This window comes from Phocoena sinus, chromosome 3 (assembly GCF_008692025.1).
Source record: "Phocoena sinus isolate mPhoSin1 chromosome 3, mPhoSin1.pri, whole genome shotgun sequence".
Classification (NCBI taxonomy): domain Eukaryota; kingdom Metazoa; phylum Chordata; class Mammalia; order Artiodactyla; family Phocoenidae; genus Phocoena; species Phocoena sinus.
In genome coordinates, this window is record NC_045765.1 from 142,228,703 (window position 1) to 142,254,827 (window position 26,125).

Below are 26,125 nucleotides of genomic sequence, written 5' to 3' on the forward strand. Positions count from 1 at the left end.
CCTGTATCCAAATGTTCTCCAGCACCTACTTGATGCGTGCTATGTTTACTTCATGTAGGTGCCATATTCCACAGAAGGGAGCTAGTCAAGACGTTGCCCTCATGTCCCGGCAAGGAGGACAGACTTCGAACAAGTAATTAACTATAAGTGTGCTGAGTGTTGCTAGTAAGTGTTGCAGGTGTACCTAACCTAGTCTGAGGTGGGGGGCAGGGTTCAGGGCAGGCTTCCTGGAGGAAGTGGTACTTAAGCAGGGGAACTGAAGGATGAACAAGAGTTAACTAGGTAAAGAAGTAGAAGATATATCCTGGCAGAGTATAGCAAACATAAAGACCTTTAGCCAAGAAACAACATGGCTATAAAGGAAAGCAGGAAAGACCTATCATAAAAGCCTTAATAAGAACAGTTTGTATTGATTGAGCATTTACTGTATAACAGGTGCTATTCTGTGCATGTCGTGTGCATCAACTCACTTTATCTCACAACGACTCGATGAGGTAAGTAAATCGTTATCCCCATTCTTCTGTCTGAGGCACAGAGAAGTTAAATAATGCAACTAAAATCTTATGGTTTAAAAGTGGTGGAGGCAAGGGTTGGACCAGGAAGATAGGTCCAGAGCCCTGTGTAGTAAACCGCCTATACTTCCTCACCTTTGTCACGAGGACAGAAAATCAGAGCCACCAGATTTTAGAGGTCAAGCAGTCCAGCCTTATTTCATATGTAAGGAAGCTTAAAACTGGAATCAAGCCATTTGTCCCCAGGATTAGAGGCCAGCTCAGAGCTGTGTCTTCTGATTCCACATTTGGACAAACTTAAACCTGAGAGACGATACCAAGCATTGGACTGTAAGTCTCGATTCTGAATGAAACACTTCCTTAACTTTCATAGCCTGTGCCCTTGACCATAAGTCATATCACATCATCCCTTAAAACTGTTCAAGGAAAATCCATAATCCGTTCAGCTTCCGCTCTGAATCCCACACTTGATCTTCATGTCAGTAACAGCCTTTGCAGGATCACTTCTTAGGAGGAAACTAATTAAATTCATTTGTTACTTGTAGGCTGATGATGGGATGGAAAGACAGATGACTTTTGACAAAAATATCAATTTGTAAAATAATTTTCAAAATTATTTTGAAATAATAATTTCAATGCACCACCCAGCTGTGCATGGCCTTGAGATTCTCAAGGAAAACCAATACGCAGACATTGCAATCAGCTTAAAAGCAGCTCTGCGTGAAGATGAATTTTGCAAGTCTTATTATGGAAGGCATCTGCAAGGGACCAGGGAATTATTTAGGCAGAAAGGTGTGAAAGGGAAAAGAAAGGAAGCATTGCTCTTTCATATTTATTAGTATTAGTGTCTTGGGCTGAGATTTAGAGATCATTTCTTGACCTATGTCCCTAAAACACACAGAAATATTTTGAACTTTCACATGCACCCAAAATTAGCCTTGGTGGACTTTTTATTAAAAATTGCCACTGAAAGCTTTAATCTGCCCTTTGCAACAACTGACACTACAAAACTCTGAAGCAGTTTTAACCAATCAGGTTACACCTACAGAAAAGCTACAGTAAGTCCCTTACATACGAACCTTCAAGTTGGGAACTTTCAAAGATGCGACCGTGCATTCGCTTGTCCGATCATGTCAGTTAGTTCATGTGTCTGGCGTACGCTGTCACATGCGTGCATCCTCTGCAAGTGGTTGTGCTTTTGTGTACTTAACCGTACAGTACTGTATAGAGACAGTAGTACAGGATCTTTATTTCAAGCCCAGGATGTCCGGAAGCAAGTGTTAAAGCAGCAGTGATATAGCAGGTACTACTGGATTTTTCAAGGTACTGTACTGTAAGATTAAGAAATGTTTTATTCATTTCTTGTGTTTGTTTTTTATGTATTCTTTGTGTGAAAAGTATCATAAACCTATTACAGTACAGTACTATATAGCTGATTGTGTTAGTTGGGTACCTAGGATAACTTTATTGGACTTACGAACAAATTGGACTTAACAAATGTGCTCTCAGAACGGAACTCATTCATATGTAGGGGACTTAACTGTATAGGTAAGTTAAATGAAAACTATTTTCACCTTTAACCAAACTGATAGAGAGCATATATGGAACATAGCACCCCAATTGAAACATTACTGGTAAGGACTATTTGTCCAGGCCTTTGGGTTTTCATTGCCACCATAGTATATATTTTTCACTTATGAGAAAAGCACTTACCCTGGGGAAATTCTTAGGCAGAAGGAGGAAAGTTTCTCAGATATTTATAGACAAAATATTTTAAAACATAGGTAGCTATATTTATGCTTGGTTCTTATTTTAATGAACACTAAGATTGTTGCCCACAAAGAAATTTTCAGTATCACTTTAGAAATAAAATATTCTTCCTGGGACTTCCCTGGTGGCGCAGTGGTTAAGAATCCGCCTGCCAATGCAGGGGACACGGGTTCGAGCCCTGGTCCGAGAAGATCCCACATGCCGCGGAGCAACTAAGCCCGTGTGCCACAACTACTGAGCCTGCGCTCTAGAGCCCGCAAGCCACAACTACTGAGCCCACGTGCCACAACTACTGAAGCCCACGCATCTGGAGCCCGTGCTCCGCAACAAGGGAAGCCACCACAATGAGAAGCCCGTGCACCAAAGAGTAGCCCCCACTCGCCACACCTAGAGAAAGCCTGCGCGCGGCAACGAAGACCCAACAGCAGGCAAAAAATATATACATATATATTCTTCCTACTTCGAATGCGTATTTTTTCTGTTTTAGAAAAGCAGGAAGAAAAAGTTTTAAAAACATTGCAAAATATGTTACAGCTTGCAGACTTACTTAGAATTTGCCTCTTCAAATCTTTTCTACACTGATTAAAAATTTTAAATCTACTGTAAATAAGGAAGTTGATGAATAGTCCCCAGGCCAACTTTGGGAGACATTATGATTACTCTCATCCTGCCTGAGCCAGAGACCAAGTCTCCTCTCTGATACAATCACTGAGAGCACCCTTTCAAGGTGCTCACCCTGTGGGCATCCTCCATTTTACAGGAGGCAGAAGCTGGATGAAGAACAAAAATTTGCTTGGTCCTAAGCCCATGACCTAAGACAGCATCACAAACACATGGAATGTCCACCCAAAATATGAACAAAACTAGCGAGTAAGCAGTCAGTACCCCACACCCTGGTCTAGTGTAATTTTTCAGGTTAATCTCTTATTAGCCAGTTACATATTAAAAGTTTTTTGAGACTACTTCCCAGCAACGCCTTTGACACCATCATCCTCACTGAATAAGGGCAACTGATGAATAAGTACCTACCAAGACAGAGGACTGGAACCTAATCCTCCAGTGACAGAACTCAGACAAGAACTTCACATTCAGAAGGGTGGAATCTGAGGAGAACTTCTGGCAATACACTGATTTCTACAATTTCCTAGCCTTGGCCTGTCAGAGGCCTGCCTCTGGGATAGGAAAAGACACTTTTGGCTCACCCAGAGACCTGTCACAGGTGTTTGTGTACACAGTAGGTATCTGGGCAAAAAGAATTCAGTGTTAAACATTAGACAGACCTCTCTGGGAAAAACAGATAACTGTAGGCCCCCAAAGCTTTTCCCACTGACTGCCGTTTCTGATTTAGAGCCCAGGAAAGCTCTCTTTAAACACATATCCTCAGGCCCTCAACTGAAATGGGATAGACTCTGAGATGTTTACAGACGAATGTGAGGATTTATTTTGCAGCCAAACATTAAATGCTGCAAGAGCTTCCCTTCTGCAGTAACAGCCAACAGCAGCCTAAGATGAGGCTTCCCGTTTCCCCAGCCAGCAGAGCTCCAGGCGGGCGAGTCCAGCATTCCATCTCTGAAGGTGGGTCACAGACATGAAGGGGACATGGGGTTTTGTAGAAAGAGCACCGGGCTGGAAGTCGAGAGAGTTCAGTTCTAATTTTAATTTTGTCCCTAACCAGTCATTTTACCTTGGCAAAGCAACTTAAGCAATTGAGTCCCAATTTCTTTCTTTGTAAAGGGGCAAGAGTGGTAGGGAGGGAAGGAAATAAACAGCTATTGAATGTCTACTATGTATAAACACTTTATGAAGGCTATGAACAATAACCCTGCTATGAGGGTCACATGAACTTGATGTTACAGATGAGGAAATGGAGGTCCTGAGATTAAATAACTTGACCGAGGTTACATATTCTGGAAGAGATAGCAGGAGCAGAATTCCTAGTATAGGGGCTGGAGCCAGGAGCTGGCTTTCCTTATGCTACCATGTTCCATTTGGAACACCAAGATATCCAAGAGTTCTAAATATGAAGACATCTACAATGTCTCCAGGACACTGTAGAGGTATATCTGTTAAGATAAACAGATATAACAAATATTTAACAGTTTGTTAAAATGGTATATACTTTTAAAATATTTATACATAAGAATTTGGGGTCTGAGCCCCTCAAATGTTAGAGGGTTGAATGTTAAGATGTATTTTTGTTGGAGAAGAATTAAAATTGTTAAATGTAGGTACATAACACCCATATATACCTTATGTACATAACACCCATATATACCTTAAATGTAGGTACATAACACCCATATATACCTCCTTTTCCTTAGCTTGGTTTTTGACATGTACATGTCAAAAGAGCTTTGTAGAAAGCTGTTTCTCATATGTGATTTCACTTGATCCTCCTAATAAGGACACACTATAAGGCTGCAAGAAGTTATCACCCATATTTTGCATTGTAAGGACATCGTAGTCAATGCCTCTGGGGCCTGTGTCACCTCCCCTTCTCCCAGTTCTGATTTCAGCTGCGGCTGTCATGTGGAGAGTTTCATGTGAGCTCAACTTGCCTCGCAGCATCGAACCTCAAGCACATGCTGTGCTCACAACACGCCTCCTTCTTCCCTGGACCTGCCTCCTTAATCCAAGGGCCAGCAGAGCCTAGAAGGGTGGGAAGTTGTACCTCTGGGGGAAACTTTCAATCAACAAAAAGAGGACAGAAGCTAGCGCGTAAATGGCTCTTGCCTTTTTTTAAAACATCTTTATTGGGGTATACTTGCTTTACAATGGTGTGTTAGTTTCTGCTTTATAACAAAGTGAATCAGTTATACATATACATATGTTCCCATATCTCCTCCCTCTTGCGTCTCCCTCCCTACCACCCTCCCTATCCCACCCCTCCAGGTGGTCACAAAGCACCGAGCCGATATCCCTGTGCCATGCGGCTGCTTCCCACTAGCTATCTACCTTACGTTTGTTAGTGTATATATGTCCATGCCTCTCTCGCCCTGTCACAGGTCACCCTTCCCCCTCCCCATATCCTCAAGTCCGTTCTCCAGTAGGTCTGTGTCTTTATTCCTGTCTTACCCCTAGGTTCTTCATGACTTTTTTTTCTTAAATTCCATATATATGTGTTAGCATACGGTATTTGTCTTTTTCTTTCTGACTTACTTCACTCTGTCCGGCAGACTCTAGGTCTATCCACCTCATTACAAATAGCTCAATTTCGTTTCTTTTTATGGCTGAGTAATATTCCATTGTATATATGTGCCACATCTTCTTTATCCATTCATCCGATGATGGGCACTTAGGTTGTTTCCATCTCCGGGCTATTGTAAATAGAGCTGCAATGAACATTTTGGTACATGACTCTTTTTGAATTTTGGTTTTCTCAGGGTATATGCCCAGTAGTGGGATTGCTGGGTCATATGGTAGTTCTATTTGTAGTTTTTTAAGGAACCTCCATACTGTTCTCCATAGTGGCTGAACCAATTCACACTCCCACCAGCAGTGCAAGAGTGTTCCCTTTTCTCTACACCCTCTCCAGCATTTATTGTTTCTAGATTTTTTGGTGATGGCCATTCTGACTGGTGTGAGATGATATCTCATTGTAGTTTTGATTTGCAAACAAGACCAAAAGACAACCCTCAGAATGGGAGAAAATATTTGCAAATGAAGCAACTGACAAAGGATTAATCTCCAAAATTTACAAGCAGCTCATGCAGCTCAATAACAAAAAAACAAACAACCCAATCCAAAAATGGGCAGAAGACTTTAATAGACATTTTTCCAAAAAAGATACACAGACTGTCAACAAACACATGGATGGATGTTCAACATCACTAATCATTAGAGAAATGCTCTTGCCTTTTTGATAGGCAAATTAGAGAGGAATTCTGTGTGCTCCAGAGAGATCTCCATAGAATTAAGCCCCTACAGAGGCCCCCATTGCCTGCAGAAGTGACTTCTGTAACACACAGTCATATGTCCTCCATCCCTCACCCAACCGTCTCATTCCTGCTTCCAAATAAAATAAACTACTTGCACCCAAGTCCTTGTAAAACGCTCTCCTTTTGGGGACCCTAAACTATGTGAGGCACTGAGACTACAGAGGTGAAGTGACTTGCACAGGGCCCCCTGCTGGCAGTAGAGGAAGCAGCAAGCACTCCCTTCCAGTTCTGGCTCTAAATCCATCTCATTTTCTACTTTCAGTTGTACACACAGGTTAAGAAACTGCAATTTCCACCTTTTGCCAATATGCCAGACTGAAGTTTAAGAAAGAAATACATGTTTTACCACAAAATTAATGATTCACTTTGTTATAAAGCAGAAACTAACACACTACTATAAAGCAATTATACTCCAATAAAGATGTTAAAAAATAAAATAGTAGGGCTTCCCTGGTGGTGCAGTGGTTGAGAGTCCGCCTGCCGATGCAGGGGACATGGGTTCGTGCCCCAGTGTGGGAAGATCCCACATGCCGTGGAGCGGCTGGGCCCGTGAGCCATGGCCGCTGAGCCTGCGCGTCCGGAGCCTGTGTTCCGCAACGGGAGAGGCCACAACAGTGAGAGGTCCGCGTACCGAAAAATAAATAAATAAAATAATAATAAAATAAAATAAAATAAAATAGTAAATGATAACTGTCATCTTTGCTGAGGGTCACACAGATGACCTGCTGGGCTACTATGAAAAACGTTGCCCAGTTTTCAAAATTTTAAAGTATTACATTTTGCTTTGCTGATGTTAGACAAGTAAATTAGAAATGCTAAGTTTCACTCCAAGTTTTACAGATGAGAAAGCTGAAGTTTTAGGACTTTCCACTGTTGCAGTTTAACTACTTTTGGAACCAGGCTTAGAATCTTTTCTACTCCAGACACATTCCAGGCTTTGCCTACCAAATCTGTTCAACAACGGATTGTAGATTATCCTCACTGAAGGACATTGGTCTGGAGCTTGGCTGGGGGCATCTTTTATTTATTTTTTTTTTAATTTTCCCAGCATCTGTTCCTCCCTTGTCCATTAATTGCACAACTTCGCTTTAAGGAACCAACCCTCTTGAACTCTCAGTCTGTGTACTTCAGGCCTGAATGCCCCACCAGTCTTTAGTTCCTGAGCTCAGAATATGATGCGTATCTGCCCAGTCAGTGTACTCTTCTCCTTGGCCGCAGTGATTGGCTCAGCGAATGAAGAGGGACCAGAGCGTGGCCAGCTAGAATGAATACTGAGACTCTACTATGTCCCCTGAGAAAGAGCCACTCCTTTCCAGTGGGGAGCTGAGCTAGTAGAAAGCAAGCCTTCAGTGCCTGGTGGCCATCTTGCCACCATACTGGAAAAGCCTGAAACTAAAGCCAATAAAGGGGGGAGCAGAGCACAGAGATGGATGGAGACAGACTGCTGATGTGATACAGAACTAGTCTTCCCCAAATTTAGAGTTGTCACAGGACTTGACATTCATAGGGGCCAATACATTACGGTCTCATCTTCTTTCAAGATTCTGCCACTTGCAATTCAATAAGTCCTGCCTGAAACAAGCTCTGTACTCAAGCATTAAAGAGACTCAGTGCAGTACTTCTCTGAAGAAACAAGTATCTGTTTTCTACTACCAAAAAATAGGCTAGGAAGTCAAGAAACAGAAGCAGACCTAATGAAATCATGGCAGAATCCTTTGCCTCAGCTTCAGAGAGCCTAGGAATGAGGTGCTGAGCAAGGCTTTATGAATCCATGAAGCAACCGGCCTCAGACAAACCCAATCACCTTTAATGTAGAGAACAACATTGTTTCATCAGCTAGGTGCTTCAATTCAAAAGTCAACTGCAACTAGAGTTCAGAGGAAGAGCCCTAGCTGGGGAATAACTTTTGCTCATTGGTTGGGTGGGTGTTTTTTTTGCTTTTGTTCTTGCTTAAAATTACATAGCAGCATTGAGAATCCAGGTTTTTACATCTGTAAGTTCTTAGAAGAACTTCTAATCACTCTTCTACCGCTGATAAGCTGAATATGAGAGCTGGAGAGGTAGACAAGAGAAAAAAGCTGAAACCAAACCAAGAAACTTTCCCCACGGCAATATGGATGCAAAGGCAACAATGCATTGCACGTGTTTTTAAAAGTTTTTTTTCCTCTCCCTCGAGAAAAATCACCATCTAATATATACTTCAGACATAATGTTTCAAAGCCAGGGAGGCAAGTTTTGAGCTTGAAATGCAGGCAGGCTGGCAGTGGTCCCTCTGGAGTTTTCAGAGCCTAGGACAGTGTGACTGTGGCGGGGAAGTGGGGAAGAGGTCAGGTGGGTACAGACAGGTTAACCAGATGACCCACCATCAAAGAGGGCTGGGGACAGGTGCTGGCCCAAGTCAGAGTATAAATATAGGCCTCTTTGTCGTCTCAAATTCACAGGCAGTGGCGTCTTCTAGCGTGTTTGGAATGACTGAGGTCAGTACGTTTGGCTTCTGAATGTGACCCACTAACTTACCTGATGAATTCCACAGAATAGTACTGAATAGGGGAGCTTCCTTCACTCTCTCCAGGTTTCCAAGATAGGGCCACCTCGGAATCAGAAACCACAGTGACGTGCAGCTGCTGAGGTGCTCCTGGAAGCAGGCAGGAATCTAGGCAGGACAGCGAACAACTAGAGTTGGCTGTGGTCTTCGCTGCTGGAGAGGTTTCACATATAAAAAAACATGTGTGCTTTCTACAGCCTAAACATCTCTGTCCAGAACTGCCTCACCCTCCAAACCAAACAAACACACACACACACAATCACAACTGGATTCATGCAAGGTTTGTCAATGAGAGCTGGCCTTCCCTTCTCCTCAAGCACCCCAGGCTGGAAATCCAACTACATTATGTCCAGACTATGGACCCCAGGACACACAATATGGTGTACCCTTTAGGACCTCTGTTAGCATGTCGGAATTGATGTTTACCTACAAGGAAAATTAAATGCTTAGCGTTACTGTCACTTACTTTCAATTCTTTTGTGTATCCCTTCCTGCCCCCTGTCATCAGAATACATATCAATGGTAGGACATTTGGAAAAAGCCTCATGGGTAAAGACGTAGGACGATCCTATCACCCCAAGGTAACTGCTATTACTATTTTCATATCTAGACTTTCACATTTCCCAGCCTTTCTTTATTGCTTCGGCCAGAAGTATTTTTTCTGCCTTCTCTTCCTAGCAAAACCCTATGCAGGTTTCAAACACCGGGCCAAAGATATGGTTCTTTCTGAAACGCTCCCTGAGCCTTGGGGTGGAGAACGCGCTCCTTCTGAGTGCCTCCAGAGCCAGCTGGGCAGACCTCGGATGCACTGGATCTACCTGCCTACCATGTGCTTCTCCCTCCACAAGGAGCTCCTATGAGCAACGATGTCTTCAAGCCACTTTTGTCCCCCAGTGTCCAGCGCAGACCACCTCAATGAGCCTTTGTTGGGTTCCCCTGGCCTATAAGATCTCTTCTCGCACTCCCCTTCCTCGCCTTCTTAACTCCCACTTACCTAATTCCCACTTAGCAGTCATGTCCTCAGGGAATCCTTATCGAACCCCTATATGGGATCTTACAACGGAAGATCTTACAGCACCATGGGAAGCACTTCTCACTATCCGCGGCCACACGTTAATTAGACAATGTCCTGACCCACGCCACTCAGTTCTGAGAGGGCAGGGGCTGTGCCTGTTTTTGTTCACCACTGAATTCCCAGAGCCTAGCATACCACAGTGCCTGGTACATAGTAGGTCCTCACTGATATACTGAATGAAGGAATGAATGAATAGCACCCATCACTTTCTTCTTATTAATGGACTGAACGCATTTTACCTTGGAGCAAAGTGGTAATGAGCCGAGGAGAGCTAAGCCGCCCTTTGCCAGTCTGGCTGTAAGCTGCCACGCTTACTCGGTATTCAGTGCCTGGTTTCAAACCTCCGATCACTTCCTCCTGTCAATGACCAAACAGGAAATGTGTCAATGATCAGAAGTTCTTTTGAGGCAAACCGGACAATCTCATGAGGGTTGCATCTTGAGGCCCCTGTGAAATTTGCTTGGGAGATTGTTTTGTTTTCTCTAGGATTGGCCAAGTTTTTTAATCTGCAAAGAGGAAAACACCATGACATATTTCCCAAGACTAATGAATTATCCTTTATTGGAATCAATACACTGTCGTAGAACTGGGACTCATTCACCCTATCAGATGTCGCTCATAACATCTGAGTTCTTCAGTGAGAGTACTAGGCTGCTGGAATTCAGGTCACAATCTTTTCCAGGGTTAGAATCCCCCAGTTCTTTCTTTCCATTTGCATATCACAGATGCTCAGGGACTAGCCACGACAGCAAATTGAGGTTCTTGATTTATATCCACAAAGTAGGGACTCAAACTTTGGTTCTCAAATTTTTAAACTGCCTCAGAATCACCAGGAGGGCTTCTTAAAACAAATTGCTAAGACTGGCCCACAAAGTTTCAGATTCAGTAAATCTGGGAAGGGGTCTGAAAATTTGCACTCCTAAAAAGTTCCCAAGTGACGCTGCTGGTGATTCATCAACGCCCACATTGAGAACCACTAGGACTGATGATGGAAGTGTGTGTGAACTTCACCTGCACAAACAGCCTAGACCAAAAAGTCCCAGCTGAAGATGACTTGCCCCATCTTGAGACTACAGTACCAAATAGTAAGTGCGAGCCTGGTGCCCCTGGCCCCAGTACACTGTAGTGGAAAGGATACTGACTTTGGAATCATTCAGTCCTGGGCTTGAATTCTGACTCTGCCACTTATTGCTAGCTATGGCCTCGATATTACATTCCCTGAGCCTTAGTCTCTTCCTCTGTAAAATGGGGATGATGTATAACTATCTTGCATAGTTACAACATTTGGGATAATGTACGTAAAGTAGCTGGCACCAAGGATGTCCTCAAGAAACAGGACTGTAATGATTACTGTCTTAGGCATGTGAAACCCTTCCTTTTCTCCACTTACCTAGGTTCCACCTTCTCTGAGGCCAAAATCTTCCCCTTGACAGCTGACCACACAGAACTGATATTACCCTACCAAGTGTTGTGCCACTAAATTAGCACGTATACATATTAAAAATTATTACTATTTCTCCCATGGAATCGCAAGCCACTTGAAAGCAGGTATCCTGTCTTATATTTCTTCACGACATCCTCTGCAAATGATTAAACATTCATTGTTGCTAAGGAGAACTAATCAACTGATCGACAAAACGTTTAAAAAGATTCAACAAATAGTTATTGAATACTTACTACAGTAGTTCTTAACCCTGAAAGCAAGGTAGAATCACTCGAAGATCTAAAAAAAATACCAGTGCTAGATTCCACTCCAGACCACTTAAATCAGAACCTCTGGGGGTGGGCAGAGCCTGGTGTCAGTTTGTTTTAAGTTCTCCAGGTGATGCTAATATGGGCAGCCAGGTTTGTGAACCACTGGTCTAGGGCTTGGTTCACCTCCTGGCCTCTGAACTCCATCTGTCTCCCCTCCTCTCTTTCTCCTGTATCTCCAACCTCTCCCTTATCTACCTGATGCTTCCGTAAGTATTTACTGCGCTCAAGTCTCTCTTATCTTAGACAATCAATTATTCCCCACCGCGCATGTGCCCCTGTCTCCTCTCCAGAGATGCAACCTTCTTAAAGACGTTGTCTCTACCTTCTCGCCTCCAATTCACTCCTCAGCTTGCTCCCGTCTGGTCTCTCCTCACTGCAAACAACTGAGATGTTCCTACCAAAGTCACCACAACTCTGCAGTCCACCCAGCGGGAATGCCTCCATCTTTACCTGACTATTTGCAGCTTTCAATACTGTTGCCCACCCTTGCTTCTGAAATCCCTTGGTTTCCTTGGAAACTATGACTTCTCCTCCATGTCTCCTTCTACTTCTCTTGTTGCTCCTTCCAAGTATCCTCCACCCACTCCCCATTCTCTGCTGGCCCCTTAGATGTTGGTCTTTCCCAGAAGTTCACCCCTCACCATCTCCTCTCACTCTGTAGCCTTGCTTAGGTGAGCTCATCTACCACTCCCTTAGCTTCTAGCACCTTTGAATGACATCTCCCACCATCTCCAGCTCTAACCTGCCTCTTGATCTCCAGACATGGGTTTGTGATTGCCTCTTGAACTTCTCTACCCAGCAACTACCATGCAACTCAAGTTCAACATAACCAAAGCTCAACTAACCATCCCTCCTCTGACTACCAAAAACAAAACAAAAAAAGTGCTTCACCCTTTGTGTTCTCTCTCTCATTACCTAAACCAGAAATTCTCAACACTTTCCTCCCTATGTTCACCACCCCTCCTCCCTAACCACCATTCAATCAGTTACCAATACTCTTTCGTATCACTTGAATCTGTTTATGTCATTTTATCCTCACAGCCATTTAAGTCCAAGTCCTCATAATGATGACAACGGCTCTGACTCTCTCGGCCACCAATACTTCCTGCACATCCAATCCGTACTCCACACAGCTAAGTTATTTTCCTGAACCCAAATCTGATCATGTCACTTCCACTTACAATAGCATCTTTGCATCCCCCTGTTTATCCTTCCAGCATCATCTCATGCCACCCCCCTTCCTTACATTCTACATTCCAGTCATACTTAAGAACTTGGCAGGGCTCACATTTATGCCATTCAATTCCTTGCCTCTGGGCCTTTGAACTGGCTGCTCCCTCTCCATGGAATGTCCTTCTCCCTGCTCCTGCCTGGCTCAGCCCTGCTCATCCTTCATGACTCAGTTCAGCTAAGACATTACCTCATTTCTCTGACCCCCTAGCCCCCAGTCTGGTTAGGCGTCCCTCCTCTATGCTTCCCTGGCGTCCTTGGTGTACCTCAATCATAGCAACACTCGCCTTATCCTGTAATTGTCTGTTTACGGGTCACCTTCTCCCCACCTGCTTGAGGGCAGGAAGCAAATTCTTGTTCCTCTGGCGTCCCAAAGCTTAGCATTATCCGACATGTAGCAAACGCTCAAACAGTGCTTTTTGATGAATAAATGAACTACTGAGCGAATGAAAAAAATCAAACCAAGATGTAGGATATAAACAGACTACCTCATCAAGAACCAACTTCTCCTACTGACCCCTCCAACTTGATTAACAGCATCTGTAGCTCTGCCCCAGACCCCGGTTAGTAACCCCAGAGACAAGTCTGACTGCCTCTTACCCACCTCCCTCCAGCCACCTCCACATGCCTTTCAGACCTGTTCCCTTCTTCTGCTTCCCTTGACTCCTTACTTGGGCCATTTCTACAGGCTCCAAGAGAGTGTCTGTCTCCAATCTTCCCTTCCTTCTCTCTCCCCCTGACTGCATCCTACATATAACTGCACAAGGGGTCTTTGCTGAACATATGGTCCTGCTTTCACAGCTCCCTGTCCCCCATCCTCACCCCTGCTCTAATACTCTGCATCTGTGCATCCTAGTTACACCATCTGTCTCCTGGTTTCATTTCAAGTTGGGTGGTTAGGAGGCTGGGGGCCCCAGGTGTATACAAGACTCCTGTTTCCCTCCTCTCCCAACTGCCACTCCCAGGTTTTTCCCAGGGAAGCGGAATCACACTTTCAAACCAACCCAATGCTCTCACAGCCTTTGCTGTAGAATCCCTTCCTCCTGTGACGTCATTACACTGTATGAAGTACAGGGGTAGTGGTGTGGTTTCATAGATATTAGATATGCGCCAATACCAAACACAGCTACCATTAGTTACCACTTATTGAGTGTCTTCTCTGTCCCAGGAACATATGTAGCCTGAGCCTTCCATCAGGCCTATGAGGTAGGTATCACTCTTATTTTCACTTCCAGAGGAGAAAACGGAATCTCTGAAAAGTGAATGATTTGCTCAAGGCTGTATATTTATTAAGTGGCAAAGTGGGGATTTGAATCCTGCTTTGTTTGACTCCAGGGACTAAGTTCTAATTGGATAATACATGAATGAAAAATATTAAATAATATTTAAATCAAAAATTCGTATCATAAACACTGAAGACCAGATAATTATTTTATCTATAAACATGGAAATTTATGTATCTTCAATTTAAAAGTGATCACTGAAAACCAAGGGAAACTACACTTGTAGAAGCTCTGAATGTGGATTAAAAAACAACTCATCTTTTTGTTTGAAGATCAGTGCTACCTTTAGCCCAGGTATATTCTGAGAGGTGGAGGGTCACCCTCCCAGAAGCTAACTATTTCCAGTCTTTTCTGGTGTCTCTTCCTGAGCTGACAGGCTGGTAGATTAGCATAAGAGAGCAAGGGTCAAGGGGACTGAGTAGTTGGGGTCATAAAAAGAGGGGTTGGATTCAATGATTTAACTGTCACTTCTTCCTCCAATATCTCTCCTTCCAAATGGAATCTCTCAGAATAGTGTGACTTGTGATAACCCTTGAATTTTTTAGTAAAATGCTGCACAATTCCACAAGTCTTTCTATTTCTGTCCTTAAATGTCTTATGGCCACTACTTCAGCCTTCATCAAACTAGATAAGATGCTAAAAATACCCTTTTCAAAGTAGAAAAAGTGTTTTTTTTTACCTTGTGGAAGTTTGAAAATGAGTCAAAATATTTATCTCTCTTGGACCTATTTCTGCACAAGATGGTGAGAAACAAAGTCAGAGAAATTGCTTTCTTGGGGTAGAAGCCAGAGTGAATTCCACAGTCTCCTCTGGACCCTTCCATACTTTTCTGGGGGCGGGCGGGGAGCAAAGTTGGGTGCATTGCTGCAAAATAACCCTACTTTGTGTCCCTTTCTGAAATACAAAACCCCTTCCAATGGTTGCCTCCTTTGTCTTTTAACACCACCAGTGGTCTTTTAACACCACCAGTGGCTGTCATGTGATCAGAAAATTTATATTTGCAGAAGATAAAAGCAAGGCTAGTTGGTTAGTTCACTGAGCCCAGGAAGAAAGCTCCAACAACTTTACAACCAAGTGAGCTATTCCCCAGGACACCTGCCTCCCTCACAGACTACCAGAAACAACAAACTTTCGTCTTATGATTGTGTAATCATAATATAGTCATAACTTATACTCCACTTTGGAATTTATAAAATCCCTGTGTACCAGTGCCACATTTAATTCTCACAACAGCTCTGAGATGTTAGTCTTATCCTCCTCATTTTACAGATGATGAAACTGAACCCAGAAAGTTTATATAACTACACTCTGGGTGGGGCAAGAATGGGTCTGGTTTCACTGATAAAATGCACAACTTAATATGCTTCCGATTGCCTGACTCAAGACGGAGTACATCTAATCCTCAGGCTAGCACCTTGTTTTTCAGATGTCCAACTGCCTTTTCCATGTCTACTGCACCAGATCTATTCTCTCCATTCACAGTCTGTGATAGGAATGACTCTCTGCCCCTAGCATCCATTCTCTCCTTTCTTGTAATAGAACCCCTGTACATTTCAGTTGGCCCATGGCCACTCAAAGACTACATTTCCCAGCCTCCCTTGCATCTAGATGTGACCATGTGACTAAATTCTGTCCAACAGGATGTGAGCAGAAACGCTGAGGGCAATTTCTGAATTATCCCTTCAATAGTAAATGATATGTTCCCTTTCCCCTTTTCCTCATCTTTTGGCTAGAATGTGGATGAGGCAGTAAGGTATTCTGGATGATGGAGAGGCAGGCCAGAGGGGTTGGCAAAGCAATGAGATGGAAGAATCCTGGCACAAGGAAGCCACCAGAAGAGCCCTAAACTGGTTATATCCAGACCATTACATGACAGAACAAGAATGCACATCTTGCTAGGATCACTGTTATTTGGGGTTTGGGGACTGCTAAACTTTCATTCTAATTCATGCTAGACACAATGTTCAAAAACAACCTGGACAGTTATGTAAGAGGAGCCCCTGAAAAGAATGGACAATTCTTAACTGAATCCCTCTTCATTTTGCCATGATGAAACCGTGCTGAATGGCTCTGAACTTAAAAGCTCTGACCTTGAATCAAACCTCACCTTTACCTGCTTCCATGCTGCACTTTTCTCCTACTGCTGGAAACCCAGGTGGTTTGTTTCCAGAAATGAAGCTGTATGTTGTCTTGTTCACTAGTCTGGACAAGTAGCCCCTACACCGGGAGGGCATCCAGTGAGCACAGCTAAGAGGAGGCATGAACTGGGACAGCACTGGACTAGGAGCCAGGAGACCCAGACTCCAGAGCCAAAGAGCTGTGTGGTTTTAGGGATGCCACTTAACTTCTCTGGGCCAAAGTTTCAACATGGAAATTCTACAATTCTTCTAAAATAACCTTCACTGGCAGCTAGTAACCTTGGGTTCAACTTCACAGTTGACTCTATAAGTTAAGTCAGTGCCTCGGCTGCCTTAGTAGAAGCTGGGAATGTTTAGCATCATTAGATGGAAGGCACAGGGAAATAGAAAAGGGTTATCTTCCAAACAGCCTTCTTCCAAAGGTCCAGAGGAAGGCTGTGCAGGCCAGCGTGGAGGGATTTCCATTCCCTGAGTGGTCACAGAAACATAGAGTATTTTCCAGGGTTTTGCAAGAGGGGCAGCATTGGGGCTGGACAAATCTTCCTTGTATGGATCTACCCTGCATATTGCAGGAGAGTCAGAATCCCTGAAGCTTGTTCACTAGAACGCCCACACCTATTTACATATGCCCACAGGGAACAAAGAATCCCCCAGTTGGCAACCATTACTAATTGGCCTCTTCATTTTATAGTCAAAGAGAGGTTCAAGGGGGTTCAGTGACCTTGCCCACGGTTACCCTTGCTCTAGTGACAGAGCTGGGACTAGATGCAAGCTCATGATTCCTGTCTGCTTTATCCCTTAACCCTGGATAAGACCCAAATAGAATCACTATTGTGGGTCAGCCAGACCAGTGGACTCCAAAGCAAGGCGGTGGTGCATCCCCCTGAGAGAGCAAGACAACCTACTGAGATGTTGGAAGAAAACATAAGAACTTTCTACTTCTATTTTATCTCCTCCTTTAAAATGCTGTGGGATTTTATAATGTACACAATATATATGTAGAGTAGCAGATGTATAATTTACAAATACATACATATACGTATGTTGGTATATGTTCAAATATTTTTTAACTGATGGTATGCATGATAAAAAAGTGTTGAAGACCACCAGTTTAAGCGTCCGTTTCTAACTCTAAAAACATCACCAAATTGTCCTGATTTGTTTTACTATTTATTTTTCCGGGATGAAACCTGCTGGTTGTTCTTCTAAGAAAAGGTTAAGTGTCAGATGCTAATCAAATCAGAAGCCTTTATATAGGCAGACTATCAAAGAGTGCATCAGGATTCCACATAATCCACCAGGTTATTTTGGTCACTTCTTCAGTTGAATAGGACCAATCCTCTGTTCGGCATTCTTCCAGAAAGTCAATCAACCACGTTTAGGTGACCCGGTTTTGTCTCATTGAGAAGGTCTAGGATTGTTAGAGGCAGTGAGGAAAGAAGAAGGAAAAGCGGGTGAAGGAGCCCCCCTCACACTGGGGCTCGCTAGTTGAAATATCTTCTCTCCTTTTCAATCTTTTTCACCTCGTCTTGGAACAGAACTTAAATTACTTCAACCTTTAAAAACGTTGCTCTTTACAAATAGCTCAATTTCGTTTCTTTTTATGGCTGAGTAATATTCCGTTGTATATATGTGCCACATCTTCTTTATCCATTCATCCGATGATGGGCACTTAGGCTGTTTCCATCTCCGAGCTATTGTAAATAGAGCTGCAACGAACATTTTGGTACACGACTCTTTTTGAATATGTATAACTGATTCACTTTGTTATAAAGCAGAAACTAACACACCATTGTAAAGCAATTATACCCCAATAAAGATGTTAAAGAAAAAAAGAAAAGAAAAACACCTAGCAAGAAAGAAAATGTATGATGAGAAAAAAGAAATCTGGATTTCACACAAAAATAAAATTCCTTTCGAAAGTAAAAAAAACAAACAACCAAAAACAACGTTGCTCTTAACCTTACTCTACCATGTGAGATAAGACAGTTTCTTTCTAAATGATTAAAAATTCACCCGGTATGCTCCGCGACTGCTGCTTCCACTAGAACCAAGCACTCTCCGTGGGCCTTAATCAGCGAGGGAGATGCAGAAAAATCAACATTTTGATGAAAAGAGACCCCCTGAATCCAGGGTTGGGGCAAGGGTTTAACTTTTCGAAAGCATACTTACAAAAATCACCTGATGATCCAATAGTCCCTGGAGAGGAGAAAAAACAAAACAATATGAAAAGGAAAGGAAAGCTTGCAGGAACTAAAATGAACTCGTAGAGTAGCTGCCCTTCCACCACGTGCAGCCAAGGGCAGCAAACACACACCTTGGCAGTGATTTCTCTTGAACACTCACTCAGTTCTTACTCTGTGCCGCATGTGGTGCTGGGGGTTCTACGACCATGACCTTGTTTGATGCCCACAACATTAAAAGCTGCTGTTCTTGGGCAGCTTTTGGTCTTATTGGGAAAACCACATTTACACTGATAAAACAATTAGAGAGCAACATGAGACCAGATGTCATTTACATGCAACTTACTAGACAGATTGAGGTCTGTAGGATGCTACAGGATGATGTGATGGAGTACAGAGGTTCCCAAACTTTCTCTGTTCATGGCACCATTAGTATCGCCGTATTATTTTTACAGCACCTCTAATCTAGAAAAAAATCCCTAACGGTTCCAGTTATTCAACAGTTATACCCAAAAGATTTGGTATTAGTAGTTTACACAGATGTTGCTGTTTCCCGTGCAAAGTTCAAATATTCCACAAGACCCCTGTGAGTTTGCTGCAGAGCCCTGAAGCACACAGGCTGGGAACCCCAGATACACTACCCATGATATAGCTCCTTTTCCAGTTCCTGTTTTGTCGATGAGGAAACTGAGACCCAGTAAGGTTACCCAGCTGGTTTGTTGTCATACAGGAATCTGAATGAGAGTCATCTAAATCCAGAGCCCCCTCTGCTGTACCAACCGCTCCCCTCCCGCTTCCTGACTTGCTGCCTTTATGTCTAGTCATCATTTCCTCTCTCCATGCTCTGTATTCTGCACCTCCCCTGCCCCTCTGCCCAAACACACAAGCCCACGAGCATGTACACACACATATGTGTTCATTCCCTCAGTTCAAACCATTCTTTTCGACTTGAATGCCCCTCTCTCTCCTCTGCCTTTCCAGAAACTGCCCCTGCTTCAATTCTCAGCCCCCACTTTTACCTCTTGACCACTTGTTCCTACACTAATCTCTCCGCCTTCAAAACCTCAGTCTGTCTAGTAAGTGGCATGTAAATGACATCTGGTCTCATGTTGCTCTCTAATTGTTTTATCAATGTAAATGTGGTTTTCTCAAAGAGACCAAAAGCTGCCCAAGAACAGCGACAGTGTGTTATCTCGTGCTGGGTGGAGAGTAGCAACCTGGCAAGTTTGTTGAAATCGGCAAGGTAATCGAATGCTGTAATTTGGTAGCATATTCTAACACCTCGGTGTAGTTAATGGAGAGAATATATTGAACATAAAGGCAATGGTCATCAGGAATAACAACTAACATCTATATGGCTTCTTACTTTTTACTAAAGGCTTTTACATGCACAATTTTATTTGCCACTCACAACAGTATAATTATGACACCCCTTTCATGGGAGAAAGTTGAGGTTTAGACAGTTTAAGTAGCTTTGGCCAAAGTTACCCAACCTGCAAGTGGAGGAAGGAGGTCTGGAAGCCCAGGGTGCCTGTCTCCCTTCCTGGCCTCTGCTTTCTGTTTGCACTGCAGTGGCCTTCCCAGAAATGCCAGAGTGTCGGGCCCGGGTTCATGTAATGGGGCAGGATCTTGATTTCAGAGGCACCGTGCGGGGTCCAGGACCCCTGTCACCAGCACCGTGCCCTCTCTGCACAGGCTGTGCGTGAGCCACACTCACTGCAGGACAGGAGGCTGGGCAGCCGGGAACACCGCTAGGGATGATGTCAGCCCCACGGTGGGGTCCAGGGGATCGTTGAAAGTTCCAGTGCTGTCAAGGGGAGATGGCACCTCAACCAGTGGTGGCCTAGGTGCAGCCAACCCGATCTCCCCACCTCAGGAGAGACCAAACCACAGAGGCTGGGGCTGAGCGCTCCTGAGGCAAATGAGGGGTACTTAAGCAAAAGTCTGAGAATAAAAGCAGCATGCAAAATACAAATAAGCCGAACACGTGCATCTCTTCTTCTTTGAGTCATGAGAGCTTTGGTAAAAATAGCCAGAGCAGGACCCGGAATTCAGTCTGCCCTGGGTTTACAGTCAACCGTTACTTGCTAACATACGGTTTGAAGAACGTTACTTCACCTCTCTGAGTCTCAGCATCCTTGTCAGGAAAATGAGGTCACAGTATAGTCGTAAAGATGAAATGGAAGAACAAATGTAGAAGCATGAGGGAGAGTGCCTGGCAGGTAACAGACTCTCAGGAAGTGACAGCTACTCATCACTGATGACAATTAAGTTTCTAGATGCTGCGCCCCACAGGCATTTACTAAATAGGAGTTACAAACACCACCTCTTCCTCCACCACCACTGTAGCTATGGTATTCTGGGCACTGATGCTAGCTCCTTGTAGAGCAATTAGAAAGGCTCTAGCCTGTAGAATAATTGTAGTAGAACGGGGAGGGAGGCCTCGAGTGAAAGAAAAGAAAACAGAATATGCCTAAGGCAGAGAAATTCACCCCAAGAGACCTTGACAGGAAACAGAAAAGAAATAGATGAAGAGCCAGCAACTGGTTAGTGGAAGGACAGGATGCCGGCTGGGGAAGAAAAATAAACAACTTGCACGGTTTGAATATACATTTCCAATTACACCTTCTGCATTGTGTCTCCAGGGAGTTGAGAAGATACAAATGTGTCATATTTATTTATAAAGCTTTATTGGGATTTCAAAAAAAAATCAGAATTGAATTTTATGGAGAAAAGAAGGGGAGAAAACAGCTGTAAGATAGCTGTTTTCTCGCAGGATAAATGGGGTGGGCTGAGTCCAGCATGGAAGCTGCCTTTCTGGAAGCTTTCCTCATATGGCTGCCTTTCCGGAGAGACACATGCATGTGATGGGTTTATGGCCACGAAAGACGTTCTAAATTCCAAAGGACTATACAAACGTTAGTTTTCATTGTTGTTGCTATTATGATTATTATTATACATTCATCAGCACATATACACACCAAATTAGAAATCCTTCCGAATATCAATGAAATGCCAACCAGGGATGTGCTTTTAGGAGGCTTCCAGGATGGAGCTACTCACCGTGGTCAGGGTATCCAGGCCGAGTGGCACACCGTGGGACCGCTCCTGCAGGGATTTATCTACGCCGACCTCAGAGTAAAAGACCTGGAAAAGATGCAGACATCCGTGTGAGAGCGGGGCCAGCACTTCTCCAGCAGACCAAGGGCCTGTGGTTCGAACTGTACTCACAACCACAGCGGGTCCTGAGGCATGCTGCCTCACCTCTCTCACACTAGCTCCTTGTCAGCAAACATCAGACATACCTGGCCAGGGTTGCAAACTCCTAAGCCTGCAGAGACCCAGAGGAAGACACGGAGTAAAGTGGAATGGAGAGGGCTGGGCCCGGCGCCTAGTATTCTCCCCGAAACCATGATTCTCTCAGGTAATCTTTCATTTTCCCACTTTTGATTCTACCTGAGTCTAGAAATCCATTTCTCTACTTTAAGATGACAACAGGACAAGGGTCATGATACATGGCTTCTCTCCCTTGGTGAAGGGGAGACAGGAGGGAATGGTGGGTCTGGGGTCTTATGGGGGGTTTACATCCCGGTGGGCAGCTCAGCTCCAGCAGGCTTGGCGCCCCATAGGAAGGTGAGCCTGGGGTGGCCAGCTCTCCAGATAGTCCCAGAGATTTCAGCCTTTCAAGTATTTATCTGAAATCTCCTAACTTCTTTTTTTTTTTGGAAGTTTTTAATTTAATTTTATTTATTTTTGTATACAGCAGGTTCTTATTAGTTATCCATTTTATACGTATTAGTGGATATACATCAATCCTAACTTCTAAAAGTTGACTCATTTTTTAAAACACTGTTCAAAGAGAACATTTTGGTAAACTGTAAAAGGGTCAGTTTGTAAACTCTCGGAGGTAGGAATGCATTCTCTGTTCCCTTCTCCACTTTGCCTGTCCACCCGGTCATTTTCATTCAGATTTTACATTATTTTGTCCTATTGACAAAATAGGACAGCGACTCTCTATTATTTCCCATGTTTCTGCTTTAGTCTCCAAATTTAACTGTGGGCAGTTGGAGATCAGGAAGCATGTCTTCTACTGAGTTTATATTTTCCCATCCCAGAACAGGGCAAGGACTCAGTAGAGCCAACTGACTTTCAGGGCACTTACAAATGACCTTAAAGGGAAACATCTCTGGTTTCACGGAGGGAGAATGAAGCCCCACACGGGAAGGCTGGTATCAGGAGGCCGTATACAGGAGATGGGGAGGAGGAACAGTTACCCCAACACACCAACTACAGAAATCCCCGTGCCCAGGTACTCACAGTATACCCCATGATGGGGCTCCCAGGATGCCTTGGCATCTTCCACTGGATGCTGAAAGCTGTACAGTTCAGTGCCTCTAGCATGATATCAAGAGGCGGCCCCACCTTGCCTGCCCCAAAACAAAAGAGATGGTGTTACATATCCCACCTTGAGTACACTTAACACGAGATATAAGAGTGTGTGCTTACAGATGGAGAGCATACTTAAAGATGATTTCACAGGCCAGAAATGCAGACATCTCTCCAGGAGGCCACACCTGTGGCAGCTGACTTCACCAGACCTCTACTGACCCCTCCCAAACGTGCAATGGGAGGGAAATCAGCCCAGCTATCGCCCACAGTCCCTTCTGTAACTCCTAATACCTCAAGGACCAGCAAAGGGAGATTCAGGGCCACATAGACCAAGGCGCTTGGAATGCATTAAAGCAAGATAGTGAATTTTTTTTGGTTTACTCAGTAACATATGTGTTTTATAGATATGTTATATAGATTCTGTTTATATATCTCGTATATTCTTACTGCTGAATATTTCAAAAATGTGGTTTAGTATAAAATGGGGTTAGGAAATTTCAAATGTTTTATTGTATTCTTACCTTAAATAATTTTATGGTTATAAACAATAAATTTTATGTTTATAAAAACAACATACGCAGATTTCAAAATTTAGAAAACAAAACCAAAAAATTCCATCATTCAAAAATGAGTCCTGCCAACATTTTTATATAGTATACCTCCTTTTGGTTACATGGAATTTTTTGAAATATGTATATATATATATATATATATATATATATATATATACGCCCACACACACACATACAAACATGTTTATATAATGTATATATAATTTTAATTGTTTATTGTGTTCATTACATATAATATTCATATTATATATATTCAATATATATTCATAAATATTATTTGACTTAGTATATATAGCGTATATATATAAATATTAATATATATATAAACTGATAGTATGTATTTACTAATCAAAATAATTTTTTTTATTTTTAATGGCTGTTAGCTCTTCCATATAATGCATGTGCCATAATTTATAGTGTATCTCATTCCACTATTGTTAGACACAATTTATTTCTGACATTTTGCTATTTTAAATAATGCTCCATGAGGGCCGCAACTAGGTATGTCCTGTTCAGAGCACAGAGACTAATAAATGGAAGAGCTCAATAAACGTTCCTTCAGTGAACGAGTGTTCTTCAGTTTGATTTTCCACTTACTAATATGTCCTGATGATCTTTCTTTTTAGTGACTGTGTATAATTCTCCAGCATATCAGTTGGGATACTCTGTTTGCAATTCACAGAGATCTAATGTGTCCATTTATTGGGCTACTGCTGGGGCCTTCCACCACCAACATTTTCAATAACAAAATCGAAGGCCTTTCTGGTGGACCAAGTAACAGAGGTTCAGTGTCATCAATCGGCAATAACGGCCATAGACACCTACCACTGCCACCAGTGCTGTGACTCAGGGATTTGATCTTCAACTGTTCTCTGGCTCTGCCTTGGTTCAAGATTTAAAGTCCCATCTGATTGGCCAAACTTATGTCATGTGACAAACATGTCATGTGACCAAAGGATCAGAGAGGAAAGATCAGTTTTTTCTGGTTTCCAAACTGGAAACGGACAGGATGAATGGAGTCCCGGAAGTAGTTCTTCCACCAAGCCTATCCACTGTACAGGAGTTTCCCAAAGGAGGACAGGATCATAGGAAAAGAGTAGTGGGCAGTGGGATGGCCAAATACTCTGCTATGCAGAGCATGCACGGACATTAACTGTTACTCCAGTCATTGACATTTAGGTTGTTTCCAAAATTTCACTGTTAAAAATAAGGCTGAGAAGAACATCTGTGTGTGTGCCTTTTCATGCACAAAAGTCCAAGCATTTCTAGGAGGGATATCTATTAAAAATTATGAGTAGATGCATCTTAATTTTTAACAGCTACTAACTTTTTGCTCTCTAAAAAGGATTTAATAAATGAATCTTGAAGTACATTCAATTTTTTCATTTGGGTAAATTCTCAAAGCAGAATTTTTGTGTCTAAGATACAATTTCTCAACCTCCACTCTACTGACATTTCGAGCTGTATATTTTTTTGTGCGGGCTGTCCTGTGCATTGTAGGATGATGTTGAGATGCATCCCTGGTCTCTGCCCACTAGATGCTAGTAGCACGCACCAACTGTAGTTGTGGAAACCAAAAACATCTCCAGACATTGTCAAATGCCCCACGGCAGGCAAAACTGACTCCGGCTGAAAACTGTTGATCCAGAGAATGAATGCTTTAAAGAATTTTATAAATACAACCAAACTTACATCTAGAAAATTAACCAATTTAGAAGCTTATGGAGGTGTATGAGAATGCCCAGTATAAGGAACACATCTTCCCCAGATCTGAGTATTACTTTAAAATCGTTGCTACTTTGATAAGAAAGAAAGAGGAATATTTTAATATCTTCTTTGGCTATTTTTCTTCCTCCCTTCATGTGTTTTGTACATTTTTCAATTGAGTTATTTTTTTTTCCCACTGATTTAAAAGGGCTCTTAATATGTTCAAAGATCTGAGTCATTTACCTATACTTTTTCCTGTGCAGTTTTACATTTGGGTTCAGCTGTATAATTATTTATTACTGGGCAGTTTTATTGCTGAGTGGGGGTCTATGCTATCAAAATCTCAAAGGAAGCTGGGAATGGGGGAAAAGATAGTGGAAATGATTTACAGAACCCTCACAGACCACAGAATAACCAGTAAGCACAATCTCATCCTAGGTCCTAGGAGTAGGACTACTCTCTTCATTTTGGGGAAAATTACAACTTATCAAGTTGGGCTACTTGGGTCAGTTCGTGGGAAACCAGTCCTTGTATCCCTTGTGGATCTGTTCAGTACAGAAAACAGAAAACTCTCTAGGTATTTTAAGCAGAAACATGGTTACAAAATTGGTGGAAAGACTAGGGGACTGGAATTCAGGAGTCTCCATTAGCTCTATTTTATAAATATGTAAATAAATAGGTGAGAAAGAGAGAGAGATAATAGGTAGATAGATGGTAACTAGCTAATTCGCTATTGCAGTGATTCAAAACCAAGAAACCCCAGCCTTCACACTTGATCCTGCCATTCTTACCATTACAATTGCCTCCAGACACACACGAAAGTGGTGGTGAACCTTGGAATGATGAGTTGTCATGTTTTGATGGCCTTGCTTGGCAGGAGAAACAGCAGCCGGAAAGTGGCCTTCCTCCCTTTCCTGCCTTCTGTAAGTCCTAAGAGCGCATCTAATTGGTGGGACCTAATTTACCTCCAGAATACTGACTGCAAGGCAGTCTGGGAAATGTTTGTATTTCTCCAGCCTTTGCATTAC

At 42.9% G+C, this 26,125-nt stretch overlaps 1 protein-coding gene across 1 annotated transcript in view; it reads right to left on the reverse strand.

Annotated features, from left to right (window-relative positions):
• The window catches only part of EGFLAM (EGF like, fibronectin type III and laminin G domains), a 170,773-nt gene that overhangs the window by 97,333 nt on the left and 47,315 nt on the right, over positions 1-26,125 (reverse strand). The window contains exons 2-6 of the mRNA XM_032625049.1: positions 22,747-22,856; positions 21,493-21,576; positions 18,419-18,445; positions 10,080-10,197; positions 8,738-8,873 (exon numbers count right to left, since the gene is read on the reverse strand). Coding sequence (XP_032480940.1) covers positions 8,738-8,873; positions 10,080-10,197; positions 18,419-18,445; positions 21,493-21,576; positions 22,747-22,856 — 475 coding nt within the window. The remainder of the gene's footprint in view (positions 1-8,737; positions 8,874-10,079; positions 10,198-18,418; positions 18,446-21,492; positions 21,577-22,746; positions 22,857-26,125) is intronic.